The following is a 23,869-nucleotide window of genomic DNA, read 5'->3' as shown; positions in this document are numbered from 1 at the left end:
TCTTTGAATAAAATCCTTTGGCAAGGGTCAACTAGCGCCAATCTACTACAGGGAATTCCACAATAGGATGAATTAGATATCAACGAATTCAAAATGTCTTCGCTATAAAGAGAACTTTCCAGGGAGGAGAATTGACAATTGGCATTTCTAGTGTCTGAACTGTCTGTAGAGTCTAGAGTTTTTGAAGCTTCTGAGTTTTCTGACTTCAGATCCAGTTTTCTCCTATAGCCCAAACTTTCACGAAAACTCCAGCTTCTTTTTCTTGCTAAGTCTCTCATTCTTGCTTGAAGAAAAAATGAAGTTAAGTTAAGGCGCTTAAGTTAACGTTCTCTTTTTTTATATTTGGCTGCGAAATACTTCTACCCAAAAATAGTCAAAAGTAGTCAATTGAACAGATAGTCTAAATCCACGCTATAGGCAACACAAATAATATTTGAATATAATTACAATCTATACTATCCACAAAGATGTTGTGACACTCTATTTGGTAAGTGAAGTTCCATTCATACATACATCTACACTACATTGAAAGGGCTTGAATCGTGATATTCTACTATACAGCATTCATATCCATCTCTGGACAATGACAGCATTCTTCAACTTTGCAGACTCCACTGTGGTCTCTTCCGACTCTTCGATTGGCTTAACAGGGAACGAGTGACTCAAAGCAAATGGCTTATGCAGTTCATTAAAAGGATGGCTTCTCACGAAGTCATACACTGTCTTAATAGAATCTGAGGAACTGAATTTTCTTGACACTCTCTTTCCGTTAGCGAATCTGATTTGAACCAAAGAGTCACCTTCTCCTTCATCAGATGGCGGCTTAACTACGGTCTCTTCCTTCAAAGGAGATTCAACCAAATTAGCAGAAGATGACGAGTTCGAAAGAACTTCCCCCGGTACGGGAGAACCCAATCTTTGACCCTGACCGTGGAATCCACCAATTTTTCTCCTTGGTGGCTTCCAGTCTTCGTCAGTTTTCTTGAAAACAGATACATCTACATCTTGGCCAAATTCTACATCTAATAACGACATTGGCACTCTTCCTCGATTGAGCTCCTGCAAGACACTTTCGTTACTAGGATCGTCGTATCTATGCAAAGGTCCCTCTCCCACAGTGAACCCCTGTTTCCAGAATGTGATTTCTCTGGTGACTTTACTAGGTCTTTGTGGAATTGCACTAGTAGGATCTACTACAGGAGCAGAAGGACCTGTACCATCTCCCAACTGAAAGCCTGTACCCGTAAAACGTGGACCCAAGGGCTCATCTTCATCATTGGCTGAGGGCCGTGTATCAGGTTGGTCCATCTGTTCTCTTGCTCTTTGGAAAATCTGGTCGATTATCGATTGCTCATTCTTTTTATCTCTATTAGTAGGATCTTCTACCTGTAAACCAGATTTCTCGCCACCTGTGAAGAAGTTTGTATTAGTTTTGTCGTCGTCATCATCTTCATCTTCCTTGTTCAAATCTCTGAATGTTTTAACACCACGTGAGCTTAAATGTTAGTACTATTATGGTTTGGTGAGACTGAAACTCCCAAGATGACACTACGATCACGTAGTTCATATACGTCTCACTTGGTTTTGCTTCTATACTTACGATGACCCTCTTTTTATTTTAAGATCATCACCCTCCTCAGTAGATGCACTGGGCTTGTTGTTTGCATAGTAGTCCTCAATGGCATCTACTAAATCGTTCTTGTTGCGGCTCAAATATTGCTCAGCCAAATACTTGGAGGAGTTCGTGACCGAAATGAACTGGTCAATCAATTGATCTTGCTCGGACATAAATGGCACTCTTCTCTACTAAAAAAGATTCTCAAAATCTACAATTACGTGAACAAAGTGGTTCCCCATATATTCTGTTGAGAAGGATGGCGATTTTGATTCTTGGAAAGTTGAAGTCGTGCGCATCCCGATTCAGTGGTAATCTGGCTCTTGCAACCGGAATAATTATCAACAATGGTAACGCTATTGGCTTACAGTCTGTAAGGTCGAACAAGTAGATGCATTAAGGGTCATTGATACAACTGCAAACAATTATAAATACACAATTTGTTGATTACATTTCAGCTTAATCTGTGGCATCAATAACAATATAGTACTACCGCAGAGCATGATTCAACGTCCACTATCAAAACTGGAATGAACTACGTCTATCTTAAAAATTAACATATTATTAATTTTCATAATATATAAGTATAACCGATGTTGAAATCCCAAAAAATTTTAAACCCCTTTCTTGTAGGATAGCAAGGACTTTGGCCGAATTCAATTCAACCCGTACTTCCCTCCCTCAAAAAAAAAACTCTTAAAACAAAAAACAAAAAAGCATTATGAACAAGTTCATATAATCATGAAAAGGTTTCATCACAATAAAAAGATAGTATTAGTTAATAATAAAATTACATTAATGTTGAATAAATGTAATCGGTAAAGGATACAGCATCAACAACGAAGAATTGAATAATGCACACGACAAGCGTGGAAAACTAGAAGCTAGAGCATCTAGTTTTCGTACTTGGCACGGAAGTACTTGGCAGCTTCAACCATGTTGGTCAAAGATTCCTTGACTTCTGGCCATCCTCTGGTCTTCAAACCACAGTCTGGGTTGACCCAGAAGTTGGCAGCTGGGTAAACCTTCAAGATTTCTTCGATTCTGGCAACGAATTCTTCCTTGGAAGGAATTCTTGGAGAGTGGATATCGAACAAACCTAAACCAATGTGGTTAGGGTAGTCAGAGAATTCTTGGATGTAGTTAGGGTCGTCCTTCTTGGAGAATTCAATAGAGACAACATCAGCATCCAAAGCCTTGATGTGGTTTGGATCCAAGTCAGAGTAACAGAAGTGAGAGTGAATCTGGGTCGTGTTTTCAACACCAGAAGTGGCAACTCTGAAAGATTGGGCAGCCCAGTTGAGGTAGTCAGATCTTTCCTTACCGGCTCTCAATGGCAAACCTTCTCTGATGGCTGGTTCGTCGACTTGGATGACGGTAATACCAGCAGCTTCCAAGTCTTGGACTTCGTCTCTCAAAGCCAAACCCAATTGCAAGGCCTGGACCTTACCAGAGACATCATCTCTTGGGAAAGACCATCTCAAACAGGTCACTGGACCAGTCAACATACCCTTAACTGGTGCCTTGGTGATGGATTGGGCGTATACAGATTCCTTGACAGTCATGGCCTTTGGTCTGGAGACATCACCAACAACAATAGGTGGTCTGACATATCTGGAACCGTAAGATTGAACCCAACCGTTAGTGGTGAAAGCGAAACCTTCCAATTGTTCACCAAAGTATTGGACCATATCGTTTCTTTCTGGTTCACCGTGGACCAAGACATCCAAACCAACTTCTTCTTGGAATCTGATCACAGTTTCGATTTCTTTGTTAATGAAAGTTTCATACTCTTCAGCAGTAATGGTACCCTTGGCAAACTTGTTTCTGTTGACTCTAATGTCCTTGGTTTGTGGGAAAGAACCGATAGTAGTGGTTGGGAACAATGGCAAGTTGTACTTACCCTTTTGGACAGCCAATCTTTCTGGGAAAGGAACCTTTCTAGTAGACAAAGATTCGTTGATGGTGGCCAATCTTTCCTGAACCTTAGGGTTGGTAGTGATAGAAGATTCAGTTCTGGACTTGATGGAGGCAGCGTTAGCAGCCAAAGCTTCAGAAACATCTTCACCAGAAACGCCCTTTGCGATGGTGACGACTTCAGTCAACTTCTGGGTAGCAAAAGAGAACCAGTCCTTGATTACAGGGTCCAACTTGGCTTCATTTTCCAAGTCGACTGGGGTGTGCAACAACGAAGAGGAAGTGGAAACAACAACTCTGTCTGCACCTACCTTGGCAATGGCACTTTGAACAAAAGCAGTTGCCTTGGCGAAGTTAGTCTTCCAGATGTTTCTACCATCAACAATACCGACGGAAAGAGTCTGCTTGTCGGTCAAGATAGCAGCAACTTCGTCCAATTGTTCTGGGACTCTGACAAAGTCAAAGTGGAAACCAGCAACTGGCAACTTGGAAATAGCAGACAAGTTTGGTCTGACGTCACCGAAGTAGGTGGTTAAGACCAATTCTGGCAAGTCAGCACCAACTAAAGCGTCGTAAGCCTGTTGGAACTTGGACTGGATTTCTTCTGGCAAGTCCAACACCAAGACTGGTTCGTCGATCTGGACTTCGTTGGCACCGGCAGCCTTCAATTGAGCTAACAATTGCTTGTAGACAGGCAAGACCTTTTCCAACAATGAGATTGGTTCCAAGTCAAGAGAGTCCTTGTCAGCCTTACCCAAATAAAGGTAGGAGACTGGACCCAAGATGACTGGTCTGGTGTGGATGCCCAAGGCCTTGGCTTCGTTGAATTCATCAACTGGCTTGACACCTGCAGCAGTGTTCAACTTGAATTCGGTGGAGTGGGAGAAAGTTGGTCTAACATAGTGGTAGTTGGAATCGAACCACTTGACCATTTCCAAAGCAGTGACATCGACAGCAGCGGTGGTTTCAGTGGCCTTTCTTTGCAAACCTCTACCCATGGCGAAAAGAACATCGATAGGAGCCAAGTCAAACTTGGTGTATCTTTCAGGGATAGCGTTGAAGAGCAACGAGAGATCCAAGACTTGGTCGTAGAACGAGAAGTCGTTGGATGGGATCACGTCAACACCGGCATCCTTTTGCAATTGCCAGTTGTGGGCTCTCAATTGCTTACCTTGAGCCAACAAGTCGTCGACGGAGACCTTACCTTGCCAGTAGGCTTCGGTAGTCTTTTTCAATTCTCTTTGTCCACCGATACGTGGGAAACCTAAGATAGAGGAGCTGACCATTGTGATTATGGTGTAGTGGGGATATTTTCTATTGGAAAACAACTGAAGAAAAGAGAAATCAAGATCGAAAATATAGCCACGCCATTGGGGAATCAACTCCTTAAATAGTGAAAAATTGGGTAAATCGTCGAAAAAAATATCGACGTGAGTGTCTGCACACAGTGTGCCGGTATTGGGCATTTTCTGCAGAGCACAAAAGCTCTTGCTACGTCGTTCCTATCGTATCCAGCCCAAGAGAGCTGTACCGGCCATGAGTCACGTCGTTGGTCCAGCAACGACTGGGGTCAAATTCACTATAGCATTACAACCGTACAACTGCTATATAAGAACAACTCTAAAACAGTGTCTTTTCTATCCCCTAATTACTGACTCCAATTGAGTCCATGGCTGCACGCAAAGTGAAAAATTCGATCCACACTGTACTTGTGGGTTTATCACGTGGACGCCTTGCAACGTTGATTCGTCTATTAGCTTTACGGGTTCTATTTTCTTCTATTCTCTATGCTGGTCTGTTTTTTTTTCACATGCTATTGTGAAAGTGCACGTGCCGCAGCATAAAAATGTTGGTACTAAAATGTTGATCGTTGATGCAGAATCGTTAAAGTTGTCGCAGCCTGTTTTGACTCCGTCCTATTAGATGCCATGTAGTGCACAATGCAAATACCGATAATGACTTATCGACGCTTCTGCGAACGTCTAAAGGAGAGTCCGCCAGAGCCGTCAACAGTGGGAGCATAGACAACAGACCGTTTGCGTAGGGCACGCTCTGTGACTTCGGGTGCCGCCTGCAACTGGTTGTTTTTGGTATTTTTTGCAACCGTCTGCCATTTTCGCAACCACTCTGCAACGAGCAGAAGTGCAACTCTCTCTACAGCATTTATCTAGAGCATTTATTATCAACTTCCTCGACATCATCAATAGTACCTAACTTCATAAAAGTTTGTGCTCTCTTCGTTTTTTTCACTACCACGACATCTTGGCAACGATACCCTTAGGGTATCTTCTGGAAATGAACTTTCTAGCCTCGTCATACACCAACACAACCAAACCAAAGCCAACAGAGATGAAATAATATTCCACAGGTACCTGACCAGAGTTCAATCCCTTTTGAATACCAGGAATGTAATTAATGATGAATGTCACACCAAGAGCAATTGGCATAACAATAAACAATCTCTTGTTTAGCCACGGAGAATGTTGAAAAGTGCTCAAGTATCTTACTCTCATAGCCATCAAGTTGAACAATTGCATAATAACCAAATTGACAAAGTAGATAGAAGATGAGACATTGATGTGATGGTCAATATTTGGAATGTCTTCATAGGAACCATACGATAAGGTCACATCTCCAAACCTTATTCCATTTCTCTTGAGGTTTAAAAATGCCAACAACATTGATGTGAACGTGTAGAATGTACCCACAATGAAATATGAATGTAAAAATAACTTGAAGTCAACCAATCTTTCCTTTGTCACACTTCTCGGTTTTTTGCTCAACAAATTTCTCTCATTCGGCTCATATGCCAAAACGATAGCACCGATACAATCGGTAATGCAACAAATAATAATCATGCAGAAAGAAGATAACATTTGAGGCATACCGAAAATGACATTCAAGAGAACAGGCCAAAGTTCAGAGTAGGTGCCGGCGGGTAAGAGGTAACCGATAGTTTTTCTGAGATTTTCAAACACCAACCTACCAAACTTTAGCGCTTCGATAATCGAAAAGAATAAATGATCGTCGCTGTCACCGCTCATAAGAATCAAATCGGATGCTTCTTTGGCAATATCAGAAGCATCGACAATCGAAATTCCAATATCAGCTTGTTTCAATGAAGGGGCATCATTGATACCATCACCAGTCATACCAATAACCTGCTTGTACTTTTGGAATTGTTTGATGATCAAGAGTTTCTGCTCAGGGGTGGTTCTAGTAAACACCAATTCATTATACTTGATCAAGTTTTCCCATTGAGCTTCATCTAAATTGTTTAACTCAGGACCAGTAATACTGATAGACTTTTCCATGAATTCGTCTTCTTCAGCATAGAAAGCCAAGTCCGAAACTTTATCTATCTTCTCTGTTGTTATTATACCACACTGTTTTGCAATGGACAAACCGGTCAACTCGAAGTCACCGGTGATCATAATAATTTTGATACCAGCTTGTCTCAATTTGGCAATTACTTGGTCGATATCCTTTCTTGGTGGATCTTCTATACCAAGCATACCAATAAAGATCAAATTGTTGTTAATATCTTCCTTCAAACGTTTAGTGGCCTGCAATCTATCAGTGAAATCAATGCTTTCTTTGGGAAGCAATTTGGAAGCTAACAATATAACCCTCTTACCGCTCAGAGCCCAGGCTTGTTGAATAGCCCTTATTCTCTCTTTTTGAGCATTAGTAATAGGAGTGCAAGTTCCATCTTTTTGCAACAACAACTCACACCTTTCCAATAAGATATCAGGTGCACCTTTCACCATTATGAAATATGTTTCCTCATAAATGTAGTCCGAATTCAAGCAGATATCACTCCAAATGGAGGAATTATTGATCTTTGGCTCGTACATACTCATCATGTACTTATCCTTGGAATTGAAAGAGACATCAAGCTTCTTTACCCAAGCGTCCTTAATTTCTTCAGTCAGAGTCATCTTCTGGGCGAATTGTAAGATGGCTCTATCCGTAGCATTTCCACCAACTGCCTTTCCATTGACTAAACAGGATTCGTTGCACAATGCCGAGACAGTCAAAAGATGTTTATCTTTTGGCTGGGTTTGATCAACTTCATCAAAATCTACCTCAGAAGTACCATTGCAAACGTCTGTAACCACCATCATATTCTTGGTCAACGTACCAGTTTTGTCAAAACACAAAACACTAATGGATCCCAACGTTTCGACAACTGCTAATGATTTGCACAAAATATTATTCCTTCTCATTTCGTTAGCAGTAATAATCAAACATGTAGTTAAAGCAATAGGTAAACCTTCTGGTATGAAAGCAACAGCAACAGACACAATATCAACGATCAAGGTAGGAACACTTATCCAACCAGGATAATCCTTTCTCAACCAAGTAGCCCATAGGACGATAATAAGAACAGCTAAGATGACGATAACCAAAGAAGTCAAAGCAACAAATCGAAGAATTTCATATTGCATTGGAGATAATCCTTTTTTTGGAGTTGACGACATCTTGGCAATAGAGCCAAAAATTGTTTCATCACCAATGGATACTACAATACCTCTTCCGGTTCCAGCGACACAAAATGTACCTTGCATTGCAATACAATTGCTTTCAAGATAGTTTGACTTTTCTGGCTCTGCTAGAGATGCAGCAGGTATAGGCTTCGATTCACCGGTCAAAACAGATCTATCGAAAGATAGATCTGGAGAACAGTCGACAATTCTGATATCAGCAGGAATCTTCGACCCGACGGTAAATTTGACCAAGTCACCGACTGTCAAATCCTTGGAAGCAACATTCATAAGATTTCCATCTCTAATGACAACAGCTTCTGCTGGAATCATGTCATGAATAGAATCCATAACACGGGAACTGGAATAATCCTGGAAGAAGTTGAACATTGCTTGCAAGATGAAAACGATAATCAAGATGATACCAAGCACTAAATTTGCAACTGCTGGAGGTTGGCCCAAAGGCTTCCAACAAATGATACATAAGACACCACCGGCAAGCAACAAGGCCCCAAAACCACCAAAAAAGTACATAAAAATCTTCTTCAAGAGCCTGGAGGGTGGCTTGGACTGAACATTGGGACCAAACTCCTTAGCATTTTTCTTGCATTGGAAATCAGATAACCCATTCGACAAACTAGTAGTGAACTTACTGGCTATTGTCTCTGGAGATTGGGTGTGATATGTGTATCTAGTGAACTTTGTACTGGTTGATTCTAACTTGTTTTTGTTTTCAAGTTCACTTTCTACCTTGTGAGAGACAGTCCTGAAGATAGTTGGCAAAACAACTTCCGGTTTTACTCTTTCTTTCACCGTGAAGAGAGAAGAATCATCTCTGGAGTGGCGAGAAAATCTTCTCTTTCTAGGCACTCTAGAACGACCCCTTTCTTCTTCGAACCTAACGTTTTCATCTTCAGTGATGGCCGAGGTGATTTCGCTTTCGTCCAATTTGGACTGAACTGTTTCCGAGTCAGTAGGATACATTGTATTAGTCTTTGGTAAACTAGCTGAAGACTAAATTATTGTAACAAGTTAGGGCGAATTGCAGGGTTTTATAGTATTTCTACAAGCTACTAAATTATATGGGTATAGAGACATGTTTCAGAGTACTAAGAAGTCGAATTCCGTGGGAATATCTACCAAAAGTCATTGTACGACAATTATACTATGGTGTACGGCTCTGGAGCTAGGTACGAACATTTGCAAGTTAAGGTTGCGGCAATTTTTCTATTCGTCACGGACGATAGGCAAGCAAGTGGCACACCTCAAATATCTACTATACGAAAAGGGGAGAGGAGAAGATCTAATTAATTAACCAATACAAACGTCTGTTGCTCAAGGGCTGTCCAATAGGTGCAAAAAATCTCTGGTAGAATGGCTGAAAATCCCTCAGTGACACAAAAAATAAGGCTGTTTCTAGTAGTTGAGAAATTCACATTCAACACCACAAGAAGTAGTTTCCTACTAAAGAATTTAGACTGTGTTAGACTGCATTGAGTTACCAACTACGTCACTGTAGCCCTGCAAATCGCGCTTGTTTTATTTGAGGGCAGTGTCAACCAAGTTTGGCTAATTTCACTGGCTTGCGAATGGTCCTACAAATTCTGCGACCCTTTTCAAGGTCTGGAAAATTCCCACTTGATTTTTTTTATTAGTGGGAGTGAAATCAGAGGAGGTATGACGCCAGGAATGGAGATGGAAGTCCCACGTAGTACGGATGATTTGTCTGCTTTTTTGTCAATTTGGAAGTGTTATTTATCTACCGTGAAAGGCTGCTGTGCTCCTTGTGGAAACCTATGGCAGTACAGTGTATTAAGTAGATACTGCAACGGCTGCATACGAGAGTAGATTTCGCAGTGAAGAAAGTGCATCCGTGCCGCAGCTTTCTAGTGCAATGATGGTACACTTCACCATCGTCTATCCATATAGTCTTTCAGTTTAGGATGCTATTTCTTTCACTACTTAGTAGTATTCATTCCATTCTGTACTCTCAACAAGCGTTCTCGCTTTTGAAAATGTAGTAGTAAACATAGTTATAATGAATGCAATAAGTTACTTGAAGAAGTGTTTTCATAACAGCATTATCTACAAGATGTGTTTTGTCAACTAATAGACTCAACTTACGTAGAATCGCTCGTGAACAACTACCTTTTCAACGTTTGTATTAAATGGATGACGAGAACTATATATTTTGGCTAACCTCTGATCTTCATGACCTTCTTCTTCTGTTGCTTAGGAACATTGGGCAACTTGGCCTGTTCCGGCTGTTCAGGGAGAGGATCGTAGATACTCTTGGTCATAGGATGCTTGAGGGTGAAGTTGGAATGAACAGGAACGATGGTATTCATCTTGAAACCTTTAACGAGGGGGATTTCCTCAGGCTCAAAGCCAGTCTCGAATTCCGGAGGGAAGGCAATTCCGCTCTTTTTACCTACGCTTTCTACTGTGGTCGGGTGGTCTTCCAAGTATTCGGCAATGGCGTTGAACAAAGATCTCTTTGTCTTGAACCTCGAGTCGGTGATCTTTCCTCCATTGACTTGATCTTTCAACAACACTCTGACTCTGCCTGGATTACCAAAATCTTGTGGATGGGTTTTGTCCAACTCCAACAAAACTGGCAAGTTGAACGAACGACAAGCATCAGAGACTGTTTTGGCCAAAGGGTTTTCGACAGCTTTGGAAACGGCGACTCTTCTGCCTTCCTTGTGCGATCTGTTCAAATCAAAGTAGCAGGGATATATTATCTGGAAGTTCTTCAAATGGTCTCTTTCCTCCTGTGAAAAGTCATTTGGATTCACGATATCCTTTTTGGTAGCACGGATTCCTTGATGCTGTATGGGCTGGTCTAAGTTAGGCAAAGGTATATTGGGGAAAAGAGGAGGCTCCAGGTCTTGTGATCTGGTTACCGTAGGTTCTGGACGCAAAGGTGCAACAGGAGTTTTTAATGATGGATCAAACTCTGCTATGTCTAAGTCCATGTTGTCGATGTCGTCATCGACCTCCTCCAATACGGGTCTTTTGGACATTCTGGCTATTGTTTTTGTCTCTTTTGTGGAAAATGGAGTATATCAAGTTATGAAAAGTCTTAACTATGGAGTTGTAAGGACGTTGAAAAAATCAAAGGAAAATCACGTGACAAGAATCAACTGATTAAAATACTTCCAACAAGTTCATTCTTGAGATTTGGCTTTACGGAGAACTTGTACTTTTTCCGGACATCGCAGAATATGAAGACTCTGTATCTTCAATTCTTTTCAGCATACAACTTTTGCACAGATTCACATATAAAAGAAAATCGATTGTCCAAATTATACTCCTATGTCTAAAATAGGTTAACTACTTCAACTCACCGATAATTCAAGCATCTTTCCAGAATCCCAGGTCTACCCCCATCTTATTTCTCCTGCGATATCTTTCCTCTTCCACAACTCACGTGAACGGAGTCACCCGATTTTCCAAATTTTTCAGTCTAACCACAGTTATTCCATACTAGATAACAATTTATGCTTCCCCGACTGTGGATATTGTTGCTTAATCTAAGATCCACTTCCGCCCAATTGTGGAGTTTTATCTGCCTTCTTTTGGTTTAATTTTTCAGCGTCTTTTTTCCACATCTGCTATCTCTGCAGCTCCTATATAAGGACTCTGTTCCCCACTAGCTCTAGTGAATATGGACTTCACTTTCGACATGAATTTGGATGATATCACAGCCACAACACCACAGGTGCTCAACAAGTGTGTCGATATCTTCCTGACTCCAACCCACGAGCTGTATGTCGACGAGAGTCATTTTGGTAGTGGTGGCTCCAAATCTAGAAATCCTATATTCTCATCCAAGTCTCCTTATAGCCACCATCCAGATATCCAGTACTTCCAGAAAATCAAGAACCGGAACCATTTCAACTACCACCGATCAAAACAAAATAGTAAGAGCAACACGCCAACGGTTGATAGGCTTCACAAGATGACGTCAACAGTATTTGATCCGTTCAATGCCGATCAGCTAGTAGCCAGACTCAAGACGTTCACAGCTTTGAATTGGCACATACCGTCTTTGCCTAGTTGTGAAGGTGTTGTCTCCGAAAACACTCTCAATGAGTTAAAATGTGCCCGAAACGGCTGGAAATGTGTTTCTTTCTCATTAAACAACAACACTAAGAACCACTTACTCTGTACTACATGTAACCAGCTGCTTGTCCTTAAATTTAGTGAAGGACAGCAACAAAAGGAATACTCAGCGTTTGATTACGATTTTTTGAAAAATAGCAGCATTGAAGCAAGCTGTAATCAACTCAACAATGCTTTGCACAATAAGTACTTAGACCAGGTTGTATATGAAGGACATTCTCCACTGTGTTCGTGGAGAAACTTTGAAACCCCTCTAGAGGGCATCTATTATCCACGTCCCTATTTGAATAAAACCAACGAGCGCTTGCTTAGAGACTATCTCAAAAATTTGAAGAACCTCATGGATAATGGCATGATTCTCAATGAGTATGCGGACAGCCTTGCGGACTGTTTTGTTAATGGTGAAGTAGACGAAGCCTTCAAACAATTCATAGCGGCATCTAACACTTGGCTTCTTCAAAGACACTTCCGAGAAAACAAGGAGAATTTCTCTGTTCTTCTTGAATTTACTCCTTTATGGTATTATAAGCTTGCGATGTTGGGTTGGTCATTGCATGTCCAATCTTTCTCAGAGGAGTTGATTCTTCTCTTGATCTGCGACAAGTGCAATCAAAGGATCTTTCTTAACTCTAAATCATCGCTGGTAGCATCACAAGCTGCTACCGACAATACTCTCAATCTTTCTTCGTCCAAGATACTCTCACCTTGTACCTTTCCCGTAACTTCTAAACTCACTTCTGATGGTTCTCCTGACTTCACAGCAGAGGCAGAAGTCGATCTGGATAAGTTTGATCCTTTTGGCGAACACAAGCAGTGGTGTTGCAATGTCAACAATGTAGCATCTACGGAATACAAATTGATGTTATACGAATATCTAATTCAAATGGTTATTAATTCGTCTGATAATCTTGGCGCAAATGGGGAATATGTTGTTGAACAAGACATGAAAATGGAAATAGCAAGCAGCAGTTATTACAAGTTCAAGAGAAGAAAAAGTTTTGATATCAACGAAGGCTTAGACAGACTAAGCAAGTTGCGGAAGTTGTACCTTCTAGAGGAATAGGGTAGGAACTTGTTGTCTTTTATATTATTAGGATTTATATCGATTATGGTTAGGTTATGTAAAATTAATTCATGGGTTATGCTTTTAAAGGTACGAGAGTACATGTGATTATATGAAATTATAATAAAACATTAAAAAGAAGAGAAGACAATTCCTCCTTCATACGTAACTAACCAACAATACAAATCTACTGTTCCTGTAACCTTTCGAATCTCTTCCTAGGTGGTTCGCTAAAGTCCAAGATCTCAATGAAAGTCTCGTTTTCCTCATCGTTTCTGTATCTTTGGACAGCAGCAACACAACGTTTGTAATCGATTCTTACCTGCCATATAGCTCCAGCTACGTCGTTGAGCAAATCTCTAGAAAATCTTCCTTCCTTCACATCCCACAACTTCAACATCTTGTCACTACCACTTACTACCTTGAGACCATCGTGCTCGAAACAGGTGATGGCTCCAGTGTGACCTTCAAGCTTGCTGAAGCACTTGCCAGTCTTTGGGTCCCAGATTCGGAGTGATGCATCAGCTGCTGCAGAGACCAATACACCTTCCACCAAATCCAATAAACCTACCAACATGGTGTGTCCTTCCAAAGTGTTCAAAAGCTTGCCTGTATCAAAGTTCCAGATGTTGATGTTGGAATCCATAGAACCTGAGAAACAGGTTCTGGAATTGAAGTCTAAAGCCGTGGAATATACCTTGTCATGATGGCCAGTCAAGACATGCTTACATATCCCGTTTTCCATCAAGTCCCACACTCTTACTGTTGAGTCGTATGAACCTGATATAATGATGTTACCATAGCCGGAAACTGAACGAACAGAGTGAGTGTGACCAGACAAAACTGCTATCAAGTACGGATTCTCCGAATCATTGCAATCGAAAGGTCTTTCGTCTATTTCTGGGTCATCCTCGTTATTTATAGGCAACCTCCAAACATGGATATTATGATCTCTAGCTCCAGTTACTAACAACGGATACTCGGGAAATATGATATCTGCACCGTTGATGTCCTTGCCGATGACCACAGGATGCATGATATCCAAACATCTGATGGTGGACGTATGGCCTCTGAACACATGAGTGCATCTTCCGGATTTCATGTTCCATATACGGACCGTTCTGTCTGTGGATCCTGTCACTAAAGTATTACCAGTATATTTCAATGCCCAGACACCACCTTCATGGCCCTCTAGCTCCCTCAACAACTTCCCTGTTCTTGTAGAATAAATAAAGACAGACTTGTTGTCAACTCCCGTGATTATCTTTTCGTCGTCGTGTTGTAAACATGTTACTACCTTACTGCCATCAGATTTAACAGGCACACTTTTTCTAAGCGGCTCATAGTTTGGATCCATCCATCTGTTAACGATGATACATCGCTTCTTGTACAACACTTGTGCTACATTTACATCATGGGAGTTTTCGCTCCATTCTTCTAGAAGTTCTTCAGAGTTCTCCAATTCCTTGTGAATAACTTCATCGCTCGTTATCAACTTGTCTCGCTTCAACAAGTTGATCCAGATGCTGGTATTGTTGATGATTTTGCACCAATTTTTACAGACTCTAGACAATGACAACAAAGTCTTATGATCCAAGAAAGAAAGAATCTTTAGGGTAATCTCAAGAGGCAAGTTGCTGATCAAGTCTCTACGTAAATTGTTATGGATAAGCTCGTTGAAAGTGCTTAACGAGGATCGGTTCAAGTTCTGAAGCAATCTGAATATGAGATGGTTCTGGTTTCGTTCGTTGAAGTAGCCAGACAAATTCACCATCAATTCTAGCAATTCCACCTGTGTCGCAGGTATGTGCTTTAACTGGTTCTCTATGGGGTCGAACGTCGATATCTTGGTCTCTCCACTTTGCACTGGTGAAGCGCTGGGAGATGGAAGAGGAAGCTGCTGAGGCTGATCTTCTTCATAGTCAGAAATAGGCGTATGAGAAGGAGAGTTGATAGCATTAGGTGTACGCGGCCTTTGCGGTTGAGAGTGCTGAGGTTGTGACACTGCAACGGCGGTAGTGGTGACTGTACTAGAGCTGTTGTTCATAGCTTCATACACTATACTACTAGAGTTCGTTCCAACAAGTGGAACGGGATTAGAAAGATTGATAGCCTCCGTGAAGGTAGATGACGTGAGTCTTCTCTTGGGAGGATGTACCAAACCGTTTTCCCGTGCTGCTGCTACAATCGACGTGATGGAAGAAGAAGGTGCCGCCGACAACTGGCTATTGGAATCAGTGTCCAGTATTATCATGTCATCACATGACTCTGTAGATTCACGGTCCTGATCAAACACCTCTTCGGTGTCTTGTTCTCCGCCGGTACGATTTCGTTTGCGATTTTCCCTTGAAACCGACTTGATTGACAACTTCTGGTACTCCTTCTGGAGCCAGACGTCGGCAAGCTTGCCGTTTGCGTTGAATAATCTGTAGTCATATTTGGGTACGGCTAAAAGGAGCGGGAAAACAGGCGGAAGGTTCGTCAGCACGGTAACGCTGTCAGCTTTGACAAGTTCGTTATCGTCACTCATGATGTAGAAATATTCTTGATATTGCTCTTAATTATATTGTTAATAATGATATAATTATTGATAGTGATACTTTTTGGAATTTGAGAATGTGAAAACTATAACGATAGTCTCACTTAATTCTAGATGCTGTGGATTTGATATCAAACGATGTCAGAAGATACGAAAAGATACGGAAATACGTGACGCTGTTGTCGTTATAGGATATTAGGGTCTTTCTGGAACTTCTTGTTGCCTTTTTGGAATTTTTTTTACGTTTTCTGGGTGTTCTAGTCCTTGCTTGTTTCTTTAAGTAAACAATATGTTAGGGATAGTATGAAATAACAGAACACGGCGGAAACGGTGTTTTTCTCTTTTCTTTTCAGGCCGCAAGGGTCACAAGATCTTCTGGGTGTATGTACGGCACGTCTTAGAGGGTTACGCAAAACTTTGTGTCTGTGAAGATGGGTTTGCCAAAAAAAAATGACAGTAGTGGTGGTTATTGTTTTCTGGCAAGTAATCTAGCCAGAAACGACTGGTCTTTTTTTTTCAGTGGCCCCTTCTGTGAGAATATCGGGGATTTGAAAGCGGAAAAAATCAGACAGAAAAAAGGAATATTGTTCCTGCAACAGTCTCAGCTAGCTTTGGTTGCAACACTACGATGATAGAATGATAGAAATCATCGAGACATATTCATGGACAGATGAGAGCGGTAACGCTGCCGGTGAAGTTGGATAAATATATCACTTGAATATGGTACTTTTCTCCTATGGTATGATTGGTCTTCTTTTCTAACCCGCAGAATTTTTGTTTTTCAGTGAAAGATCTCCAAAAATTGGGTGCAAATTTCAGACAATTTCCACATATACTACATGGGCTGTCAATAACTAACATTTAATATCCTTTACCCTCTCTTTCGAGTACTCCTACCAACCAGTTGACGTATATTTTTAGAAGCAAAGATAGTTTTCCTTGTCTACAGCCGGTTGCAGATCCCTTAGATCCTACCATGAGATATCGACGTGGCACAAAAGCACCTACTATTTGGTTTATTCACATATGAAATATATTCAAGAGTCAACAAGTCCTCTTATAGTATTCTACACCATCACTCTTTATATCATACAGTATTTATTATCGTCTACATTACTATGTATCCGCTTCTATGAACAATCTAGAGGTTGTTAAGCATGATACCTGGCTCACCTGGAACAGCAGAGTCTACAATCTTACCGGTGACGGAGATTTCTACAGATTCACCAGTGAGAACGTTTTGGCCCTGTTTGGCACCGTTCTCAAACGAAATAATTTCAACTTCTTCGACATTGACAGAGTAGGTTGCCTTCTTGATGTTGGCAGTAACAGACTTAAGCACATCTGTTTCGTTGAACGTCAACTTTCTGTTGAAGACGGTTTGAGGGTTCTCTACAGTCAATCTCTGCTTCAAGAGCGAAATAAATGGCATGGCACGCTTCATGTCTTTTCCGACCTTTTCTCTAATAGCCTTGTTGTCATCCAAAGATTGTTTTTCGTACAACTCTCTCACGAGGTCAATGTAGCTGTCTTGCCAGTCTGGGTACGAGTTAGATACAAACAAGGTTAATTTTGCTGGCTTGGAAGCGTCGACTTCAGATGGCTTGCCACCCTTCTTCTTCTTCAAAACATTGGCTTCGGCTTCACGAATCGATCTGGAAATGTCTCTGACGTACAGTAAGGCGTCGGCAATAGACTTAGAGATTTCCTTGGTGGCTCTTGGGAAAGCAGTGTTATGCACGGTGCCCTTATTACCCAAGATTTCAACGTAGATGTACTCGGCAAAGTGAGGAGCAATTGGTGCCAACATCAAAGCCTGGGTTTCAATATACTTCAAAACCAAATCCTTGTGCATGCCAATGTTGTTGGATACAGAGTCTCTATAGTAGTCTCTGGCAGCTTGGAAATCAAACAAACCTGTCTTCAAGGCAGCCTTGTAGTGAGTGTTGTTGTAGAATTCATAAGTTTCTTCAATCAAGCTGTTCATTTCGTTTTCAAAAGCCTGGTCAAAGAAAGAGTCCGTTGGACCAGTTCTCAACGAGTCCTTGGTCTTGGCGACTTCTTCACACCATTCCTTCAAAGTAGTCAAACGTAAGATAGCAGCATTAGCATTAGACTCGTCGAAGTTGGCATCTTCTACAGAGTCACCAGCATCAGCCAAAGCAATTCTAGAAGCATCAGCACCGAACTTTTCTACGATTTGTTCCAAGGTCATGAAATTACCAGTGGACTTGGACATCTTGGCGTTGTTCAACATCAAGTGACCATTAGCTCTGATACCCTGGGGCCAGAACTGTCTGGGGAACAAGGCTACGTGTGTGTAGATAAAGAAGGTTAAATGGTTTGGAATCAAGTCTTTACCTGAAATTCTCACATCAAGAGGGTAGAAGTATTCAAACTCTCTTCTCATGGCCTTCAATTGTTCGATAGGGATATCGGTCTTGATGTTTTCACGACGAGTGAAAATGAAATCAAAAACTTCATCGGTCATTTGCTCTGGTTTGATGGCAAACTTACCGGATACCTTACCGTAATAGTCCGAGTGGAGGAAACGATCAATGGTGTAGTAGGCCATATAGATTGTAGAATCAGACAAAGACTCTACCAAGTATCTTTCATCCCATGGCAATCTGGTACCCAAACCGAAGTTTCTGGTCACAGCCCAATTCTTCAACCAGTCCAAGACAGCTTCAAATCCATGTCTAGTTTCCTTAGCAAAGGTTTGCATGTGGGCCAAACAGTCCAAGGCCTGAGCCTTCCAGGTTTCTTCACCGTAGTCAATGTACCATTGGTCCTCTAATGAAACAATACACTCGTCGCCTGATCTGGAAATAACAAGACCTTCTGGCTCATTGTAAACGAAAGCTTCTCCAGAAGCTACTAAATCAGCTCTGACCTTTGGCTTTGCAGCTTCGACCTTCTCACCGGCATATTTGCCAATGACCATGGTACCATTGTAGTAACCTTCTTTATAGGCAAGCTCCTTAGCTTGAGCCAATTGAACAGCATCTTTTGGAGACTGAATTTTTAAGTCGTTGACCAAGAATTCTGCGCACTTGTCACCATATTTCTCCGTTTTGACAATTGGGATGATTTCCGGTTGAACCCATTCCTTCTCGATACCGTAGTATTCGGGTTTGTTGTACAAGTCTCTGGTGGTAACGAAATCATCTGGAGAGTCAGAAGGGACGCATGTCACAACACCGGTACCCTTTGAGGCCAATACGGTTTCCATAGGCAACACTCTCAACTCCTTGTGCACAGCCAAAGGAGCGTGGATCTTTGAACCCACCAAAGCGGCACCGTTGATTCTAACTTCAGGCTTGTAGTATCCTCTCTTGGGGGTCAATTTTTGGTACGACATGTTCTTGAAGGCACGTTCAGTAGTAATGTAGAACTCGTTATTGCCAGCATCAAAGATACCGTAGTCGAGCTTGGGCGATACGAAACAACAAGTTTGACCGTACATGGTTTCTGGTCTCAAAGTAGCTGCAACCAAGTAGATCTTCTTGTTGGCAAAGTCGAACTTCTCTTGTGAAAATAACTTCTGAGCAGCGTCGGCAAATTCGGTGACTTCAATTTTAATGCCTGTGTACTCCTGTGGGTTGACACCTTCACCAGATTGTCTGTCGTGGTCCAAACAGGCTTGTCCATCCAATTCAGAGTAGATGGTGTATCTTTCACCGAACTTGATCTTGCCCACATCTCTCAATCTATTGATCTGCCATCTGACGAAGGCATCGTAGTAGAGGTTGGCTGGGGTAGTCACCATAGATCTTCTCCAGTCGACTCTTCCACCAAAAGCTGTAACATCTTTCTGGGTCAAAGGAGGGAAGAATTTGAGCCAGTAGTCCGAGTCAGAAAACTTTACAACTTCTTCCTTGGAAATTCCCAATTGCATCATGATCTCAAACTGGTACTTACCTCTTCCTTGCTTAGCTACAGCCTTGGACTTCTTAGCCTTGAACTTGGTGACATCTTCAGACTTGGCAGCAGTCTCTTTCTTTGGTTCTTCTTCTTCTTCTTCAGTTGGAGCTCCGGAAAAGTCTGAGCCAAACATTTCAATCTCACGCTTGATCTTGTCGGCAGCAGCCTTGATCGGCATACCAGTACAGTGGAAACCGAGTGGGAATAAGGCTCTCTTTCCGTTCATTCTTTCAAAACCAGTGGCAAACTCAACTTTGGACAAAGTGAAGGAATGGCCCGCATGTAAGACACCGTTCATGTATGGGTAGGCCATAGTGGCGAAGTACTTGGGGTACTTCTTTCTCAATTCGTCCGCATCTTCAGTGGGATCCTCTTCAATGGTAGGGGCATCGACTTCAAACAATTTTTGGTCAGCCCAGATTTTCTGATATTTCTTTTCAATATCAATTAAGGTATCTCTACGCACGGTGTTTTCCAACTTGATGGGAGCACTCATGGTCGAAACTACGTTTGGGGTCTATAGAGAAAGACTGGAGTGGTAGAAAGTATAGAAGATTTTTTTCAAATTTTTCTATGGGGTCGTGCACACGGATTTTTCACCGGAGAAAAAATCCTGAATAGGCCCTTTGATTGTGCTTTTTTTTCGCAGCATTTTATACTTTTCGCAGTCGTTATCTGAAGATATTCAGGGGAGGAATATGACTAATAGAAAACAATGAGGGAATGAAGAAAGAATAGTTAATGACTTTTATATTTATATTATTGTCTCTTAATTTCTCTACTTTGACAAATTGCTCATATTTATATATTGTAGATGTTTCTAGTAATACAACAATAATTTACTTTCTCTTGCGACGTATTGATGCTGGAACCATCATCTTTGGAACAGGTTGTTGATGCAGCTCCTTCTTTCCCTTAATAATACTAACAACTTCTGCCATTGACGTCAACACAATCTCCCTGTTTCCCAATTGCTTGGTTCTAAGACTCATAGTCACATTTCCAGCATCTGATGCCTTTTCAAACTCCACCATGGCCACAGCATGTTCAGGAAAGATCTCAACTTTACTAACAACACCTCCATTGGTAGAGAAAAATAGTTTAACTTGCTCTGCAGTCAATGTGTTATCAACATTAGTAACACCCACAGTTCTTACATCTTCAAATTGTGAATATTTGGATGCTGAATAGCCATTATCATGCTTGTGTGACTGTGAGTATTTCTGTGAACGCGAGCTTAAAGCAACCGAAATTGGTCTACCTCCAATTATCTTTCCATCCATTTGTACAGCCTTTTGTGCTTCGTGATTACTCTCAAAAGTAACGTATGCCAAACCATTGTTCTTTTGATTAAAATTATTTCGCTGAAACTTAGGAATTACTACCAGAGTAACAGTTCCACATTCAACAAACATGCCTTTGATGGCTTCAATATCAAGCATGTAGTCAATGTTCTTCACTCTAATCTGGCTTTCCATCTTGGTTTCTCTATCTGACTTGGCTTCAGAATCAGATATAGCAACCTGAAGAGCAAAATCCTGATGGAGAACATTATCTACCAATACCTTTCCATTATAAATCTTGACAGCTTGAAGAGCAGAATTGGCGTTTTCATATTCTACATAGCAGAACCGTCTAGTATGGTTCGAACGCTGAGAAGGAAACCTGATACTGGCCAACTTACCTATCTGTTCGAACATCAACCTTATGCAGCCCTGGTCCATACTGGGTGGGTAATTGTTAACAAAAAGAATACAATTCACTATTCGTTTCACAGAGATCTCCTTCCCAGAAATTTTCTTCTTATCCTTAGTAATTGCAGCCAAAACTTCTCGTTCTTCATGGAATTCAATTGTCGCACTATTTTCCACAATAGACAATTCTCTAATACTTCCACAGTCACTAAAGAAACGAGTTATATCATTCCTGGTGACATCGGAAGTCAAATTTTCCACTTTAACCATCAAATTCTCTCTCGATCTAGGAGGTACTATAGCAGATGAATCGTTTTTATTCAATTTTCTACGTTTTTTATCTCCTTCTTCACTATCTTCATCTTCTGATAGAACTGCCTGCTTATCATCAACCTCCTCGTTGCTTTCATTTTGAATTTCCAATGCCAAATCCTGTAAAGTATTATTACAAAACAAGACAGCTTTCTTTGATGATATTGGTGTACCATAAACTGTTTCGAAGTGTATCCACTCTTCAATCAACCTTTCTGGCCAATCAAGAGATTTTGCAAAGGAGACTCCCTTCTCAAACAAAGAAGTTATAAAATCTTTGTTTTCATTTACACTGATGTAAAAATTTATGAGAAAGAGCCATACCTCACATTGATCAGAAAAACGTTCCACCAACTGCTTAGCAAGCTTATGAACACTCTCTTGATCTCCAAGTCGTTCCAAAAGTGTAATCGAAAGCTTTTCAACAGAATGAAAAATATCATTGTTTTCAACTATAGCAAATTCAGCAAACTCGATTGCGAAGTTTTGAAGCTTCTGAGCAAAGGAAATGTTTTGAAAAGTCTTGGGTTCATCCTTGTACTTGTCTACTAGATCTACATCTAGTTTCTCTTGTAGCTTCTTTATTTCTGGATCATTCCATGAAATTCCAGATGATAAATATGTCAAAATAGCCAACGCAACCTTCTTCCATTCATTATAGTCAGACTTATGAATTAAATCCAAATTTTTAATGGTAATTATCATTTTTATCCGGTCGACTGGAAGCTTCAATGCTTCTGTGTAAGCCGAAGGATGGTAGGGAAACAATCTAGTAAGCTCGCCTGTTATATGGAGCAAGACTCTATCGTCGAGAACTTTACCTCTGAACTGCTGTTCATAGACAGTATATATACACAACAAACAGAAGGGAAGCCACAGCTCATCAGACTTGGGTGCTCGACGAAATATCGACAAAAGAGCGTCATCATCTTCCCTAGCCATGTACTTTGCGTAGTTTTTCACATATTCTGTCCATAGAGACATGTTATCTGGTTCTCTTAATAAGGCTAATTCGAAGATTTCAATATGTTTTTGTTTCTTCAAGGTTGCTGAATAGGTTTTCTGAGCTACTGACATATCGTCTTCATACTGGGTTGAGTATTTCGAAACAGTAGCCGACATTTTAGAAAAAGAATCCTGCAATCCAGCATGTGGAATTTCTAGAAGTTGAAGACGAAGGTTCATTATTTCAGATCCTGTAGCTCCAGCCATTGCAAAGTAGTCGATTGTGTAATCTATAAACTTGTCAATATCGTAGTAATGGAATTTTAAATCAGCCATAGCTTCCTGTAATAAATCTGTCACCAACTCCGGATCCAGTTCCTTACTACGAAAATGATCTATTCGCTCTTTCCAATTCCTGAATGATGGTTCATCGAAAGTTCGATCCTCATGAAAGTTAAGCAATGCTTTGTGAGGATCATCTGATCTAGAAGCTGCTTCTCTATACTCTTTCCATTCTTCAGCTTTCAAGGAGTACCATTCGTTTTTGGAACTGTAAATCGAACACATTCCTTCAAAATTATTCGCTTCACGAGCGACTTTAAGTTGTTCGTTGAAATGTTCTATTGAAAACTGGCTTTCATAATCTCTGATACCTTTATGGGAAATACTTACATCGCCAATATAAACCCCAGCATCATCAAACGCATTATTCTCAGTATTATGTTTGAACCAACTCGGGTAGTTGCTAAAGTCTATATGTGTATGAAGTTGGCTCCACTTGTCAGTCTCTTCTATATTATCCTTTGTATTCTCCTTAACAGATGCCGGAAGATCTCCATGAACTCGCTTTAGACTTGAATGCTGATAACGTAATTCAAACAAGCCGTACAAATTTTTCAATCTTTTTATTTCCTCTCCATCTGATTGAGACATTTCGATTGGAAAAGAAGTCTATCTGGACAAGATATAGTGAGTTTCGATATTCTCACGTGACGCAAGCTTCAATTAGATTGGAAGGCCAAGACTTCAAGGTTAAGCTTGGATTTAAAGAACTTCAAAAGTTCAAAACTATATTACAGAATTGGCAATGATGACACAATTTTTGCTGAATGACTTAAGACTTTCGAATTTTGATATATTCATCTGAATAATTGGTTTTCACTAAGCGCCTGTATTTAAAAAAATTTGGAATGTGCAGGAAAGCATCACTATGATAACAATTTTTCAGTATTCTCTTCATCT

General features: G+C 40.8%; 8 protein-coding genes across 8 annotated transcripts; 1 reads left to right on the top strand and 7 right to left on the bottom strand. All coding sequences in view use genetic code 12, as the record gives it.

Annotated features, from left to right (window-relative positions):
• Nucleotides 1–564: 564 nt before the first annotated feature.
• On the bottom strand, nucleotides 565–1,804 carry SHP1 (suppressor of the lethality protein; the record flags this gene model as incomplete). The annotated part of the gene is made up of 3 exons (XM_001384732.1): nucleotides 1,601–1,804; nucleotides 1,491–1,495; nucleotides 565–1,469 (listed from the first exon to the last, which is right to left on the bottom strand). Exons 1-3 carry the CDS (start codon nucleotides 1,786–1,788, stop codon nucleotides 565–567), a joined length of 1,098 nt encoding a protein of 365 aa, XP_001384769.2. The 5' UTR covers nucleotides 1,789–1,804.
• A 359-nt stretch (nucleotides 1,805–2,163) lies between these two features.
• MET6 (methionine-synthesizing 5- methyltetrahydropteroyltriglutamate--homocysteine methyltransferase) lies at nucleotides 2,164–4,850 on the bottom strand. The gene has a single exon (XM_001384731.1). It carries the CDS (start codon nucleotides 4,816–4,818, stop codon nucleotides 2,509–2,511), a length of 2,310 nt encoding a protein of 769 aa, XP_001384768.1. The 5' UTR covers nucleotides 4,819–4,850; the 3' UTR covers nucleotides 2,164–2,508.
• Nucleotides 4,851–5,781: 931 nt separating this feature from the next.
• On the bottom strand, nucleotides 5,782–9,003 carry PMR2 (putative Ca2+ ATPase; the record flags this gene model as incomplete). The annotated part of the gene is made up of 1 exon (XM_001384730.1): nucleotides 5,782–9,003. The coding sequence occupies one exon, from the start codon at nucleotides 9,001–9,003 to the stop codon at nucleotides 5,782–5,784; it is 3,222 nt and encodes a 1,073-aa protein (XP_001384767.2).
• Nucleotides 9,004–10,214: 1,211 nt separating this feature from the next.
• Nucleotides 10,215–11,045, bottom strand: SEC65 (signal recognition particle subunit; the record flags this gene model as incomplete). The annotated part of the gene is made up of 1 exon (XM_001384729.1): nucleotides 10,215–11,045. One exon carries the CDS (start codon nucleotides 11,043–11,045, stop codon nucleotides 10,215–10,217), a length of 831 nt encoding a protein of 276 aa, XP_001384766.2.
• A 662-nt stretch (nucleotides 11,046–11,707) lies between these two features.
• Nucleotides 11,708–13,210, top strand: PICST_46379 (hypothetical protein; the record flags this gene model as incomplete). The annotated part of the gene is made up of 1 exon (XM_001385080.1): nucleotides 11,708–13,210. One exon carries the CDS (start codon nucleotides 11,708–11,710, stop codon nucleotides 13,208–13,210), a length of 1,503 nt encoding a protein of 500 aa, XP_001385117.2.
• Nucleotides 13,211–13,324: 114 nt separating this feature from the next.
• Nucleotides 13,325–15,740, bottom strand: CDC4 (F box protein, for ubiquitin- dependent degradation; the record flags this gene model as incomplete). Its single annotated transcript, XM_001384728.1, has 1 exon — nucleotides 13,325–15,740. One exon carries the CDS (start codon nucleotides 15,738–15,740, stop codon nucleotides 13,398–13,400), a length of 2,343 nt encoding a protein of 780 aa, XP_001384765.2. The 3' UTR covers nucleotides 13,325–13,397.
• A 1,093-nt stretch (nucleotides 15,741–16,833) lies between these two features.
• Nucleotides 16,834–20,172, bottom strand: CDC60 (cytosolic leucyl tRNA synthetase; the record flags this gene model as incomplete). Its single annotated transcript, XM_001384727.1, has 1 exon — nucleotides 16,834–20,172. The coding sequence occupies one exon, from the start codon at nucleotides 20,170–20,172 to the stop codon at nucleotides 16,891–16,893; it is 3,282 nt and encodes a 1,093-aa protein (XP_001384764.2). The 3' UTR covers nucleotides 16,834–16,890.
• Nucleotides 20,173–20,515: 343 nt separating this feature from the next.
• PRP24 (U4/U6 snRNA-associated splicing factor) lies at nucleotides 20,516–23,095 on the bottom strand (the record flags this gene model as incomplete). Its single annotated transcript, XM_001384726.1, has 2 exons — nucleotides 20,516–22,174; nucleotides 22,241–23,095. Coding segments are annotated over 2 exons (2,514 nt in total), but the record flags the coding sequence as incomplete, so codon positions are not given.
• Nucleotides 23,096–23,869: the final 774 nt, after the last annotated feature.

Source organism: Scheffersomyces stipitis, chromosome 5 (genome assembly GCF_000209165.1).
Source record: "Scheffersomyces stipitis CBS 6054 chromosome 5, complete sequence".
In the NCBI taxonomy this organism is placed as follows: Eukaryota; Fungi; Ascomycota; class Pichiomycetes; order Serinales; family Debaryomycetaceae; genus Scheffersomyces; species Scheffersomyces stipitis.
This window is presented reverse-complemented; position numbering and strand designations above follow the sequence as displayed.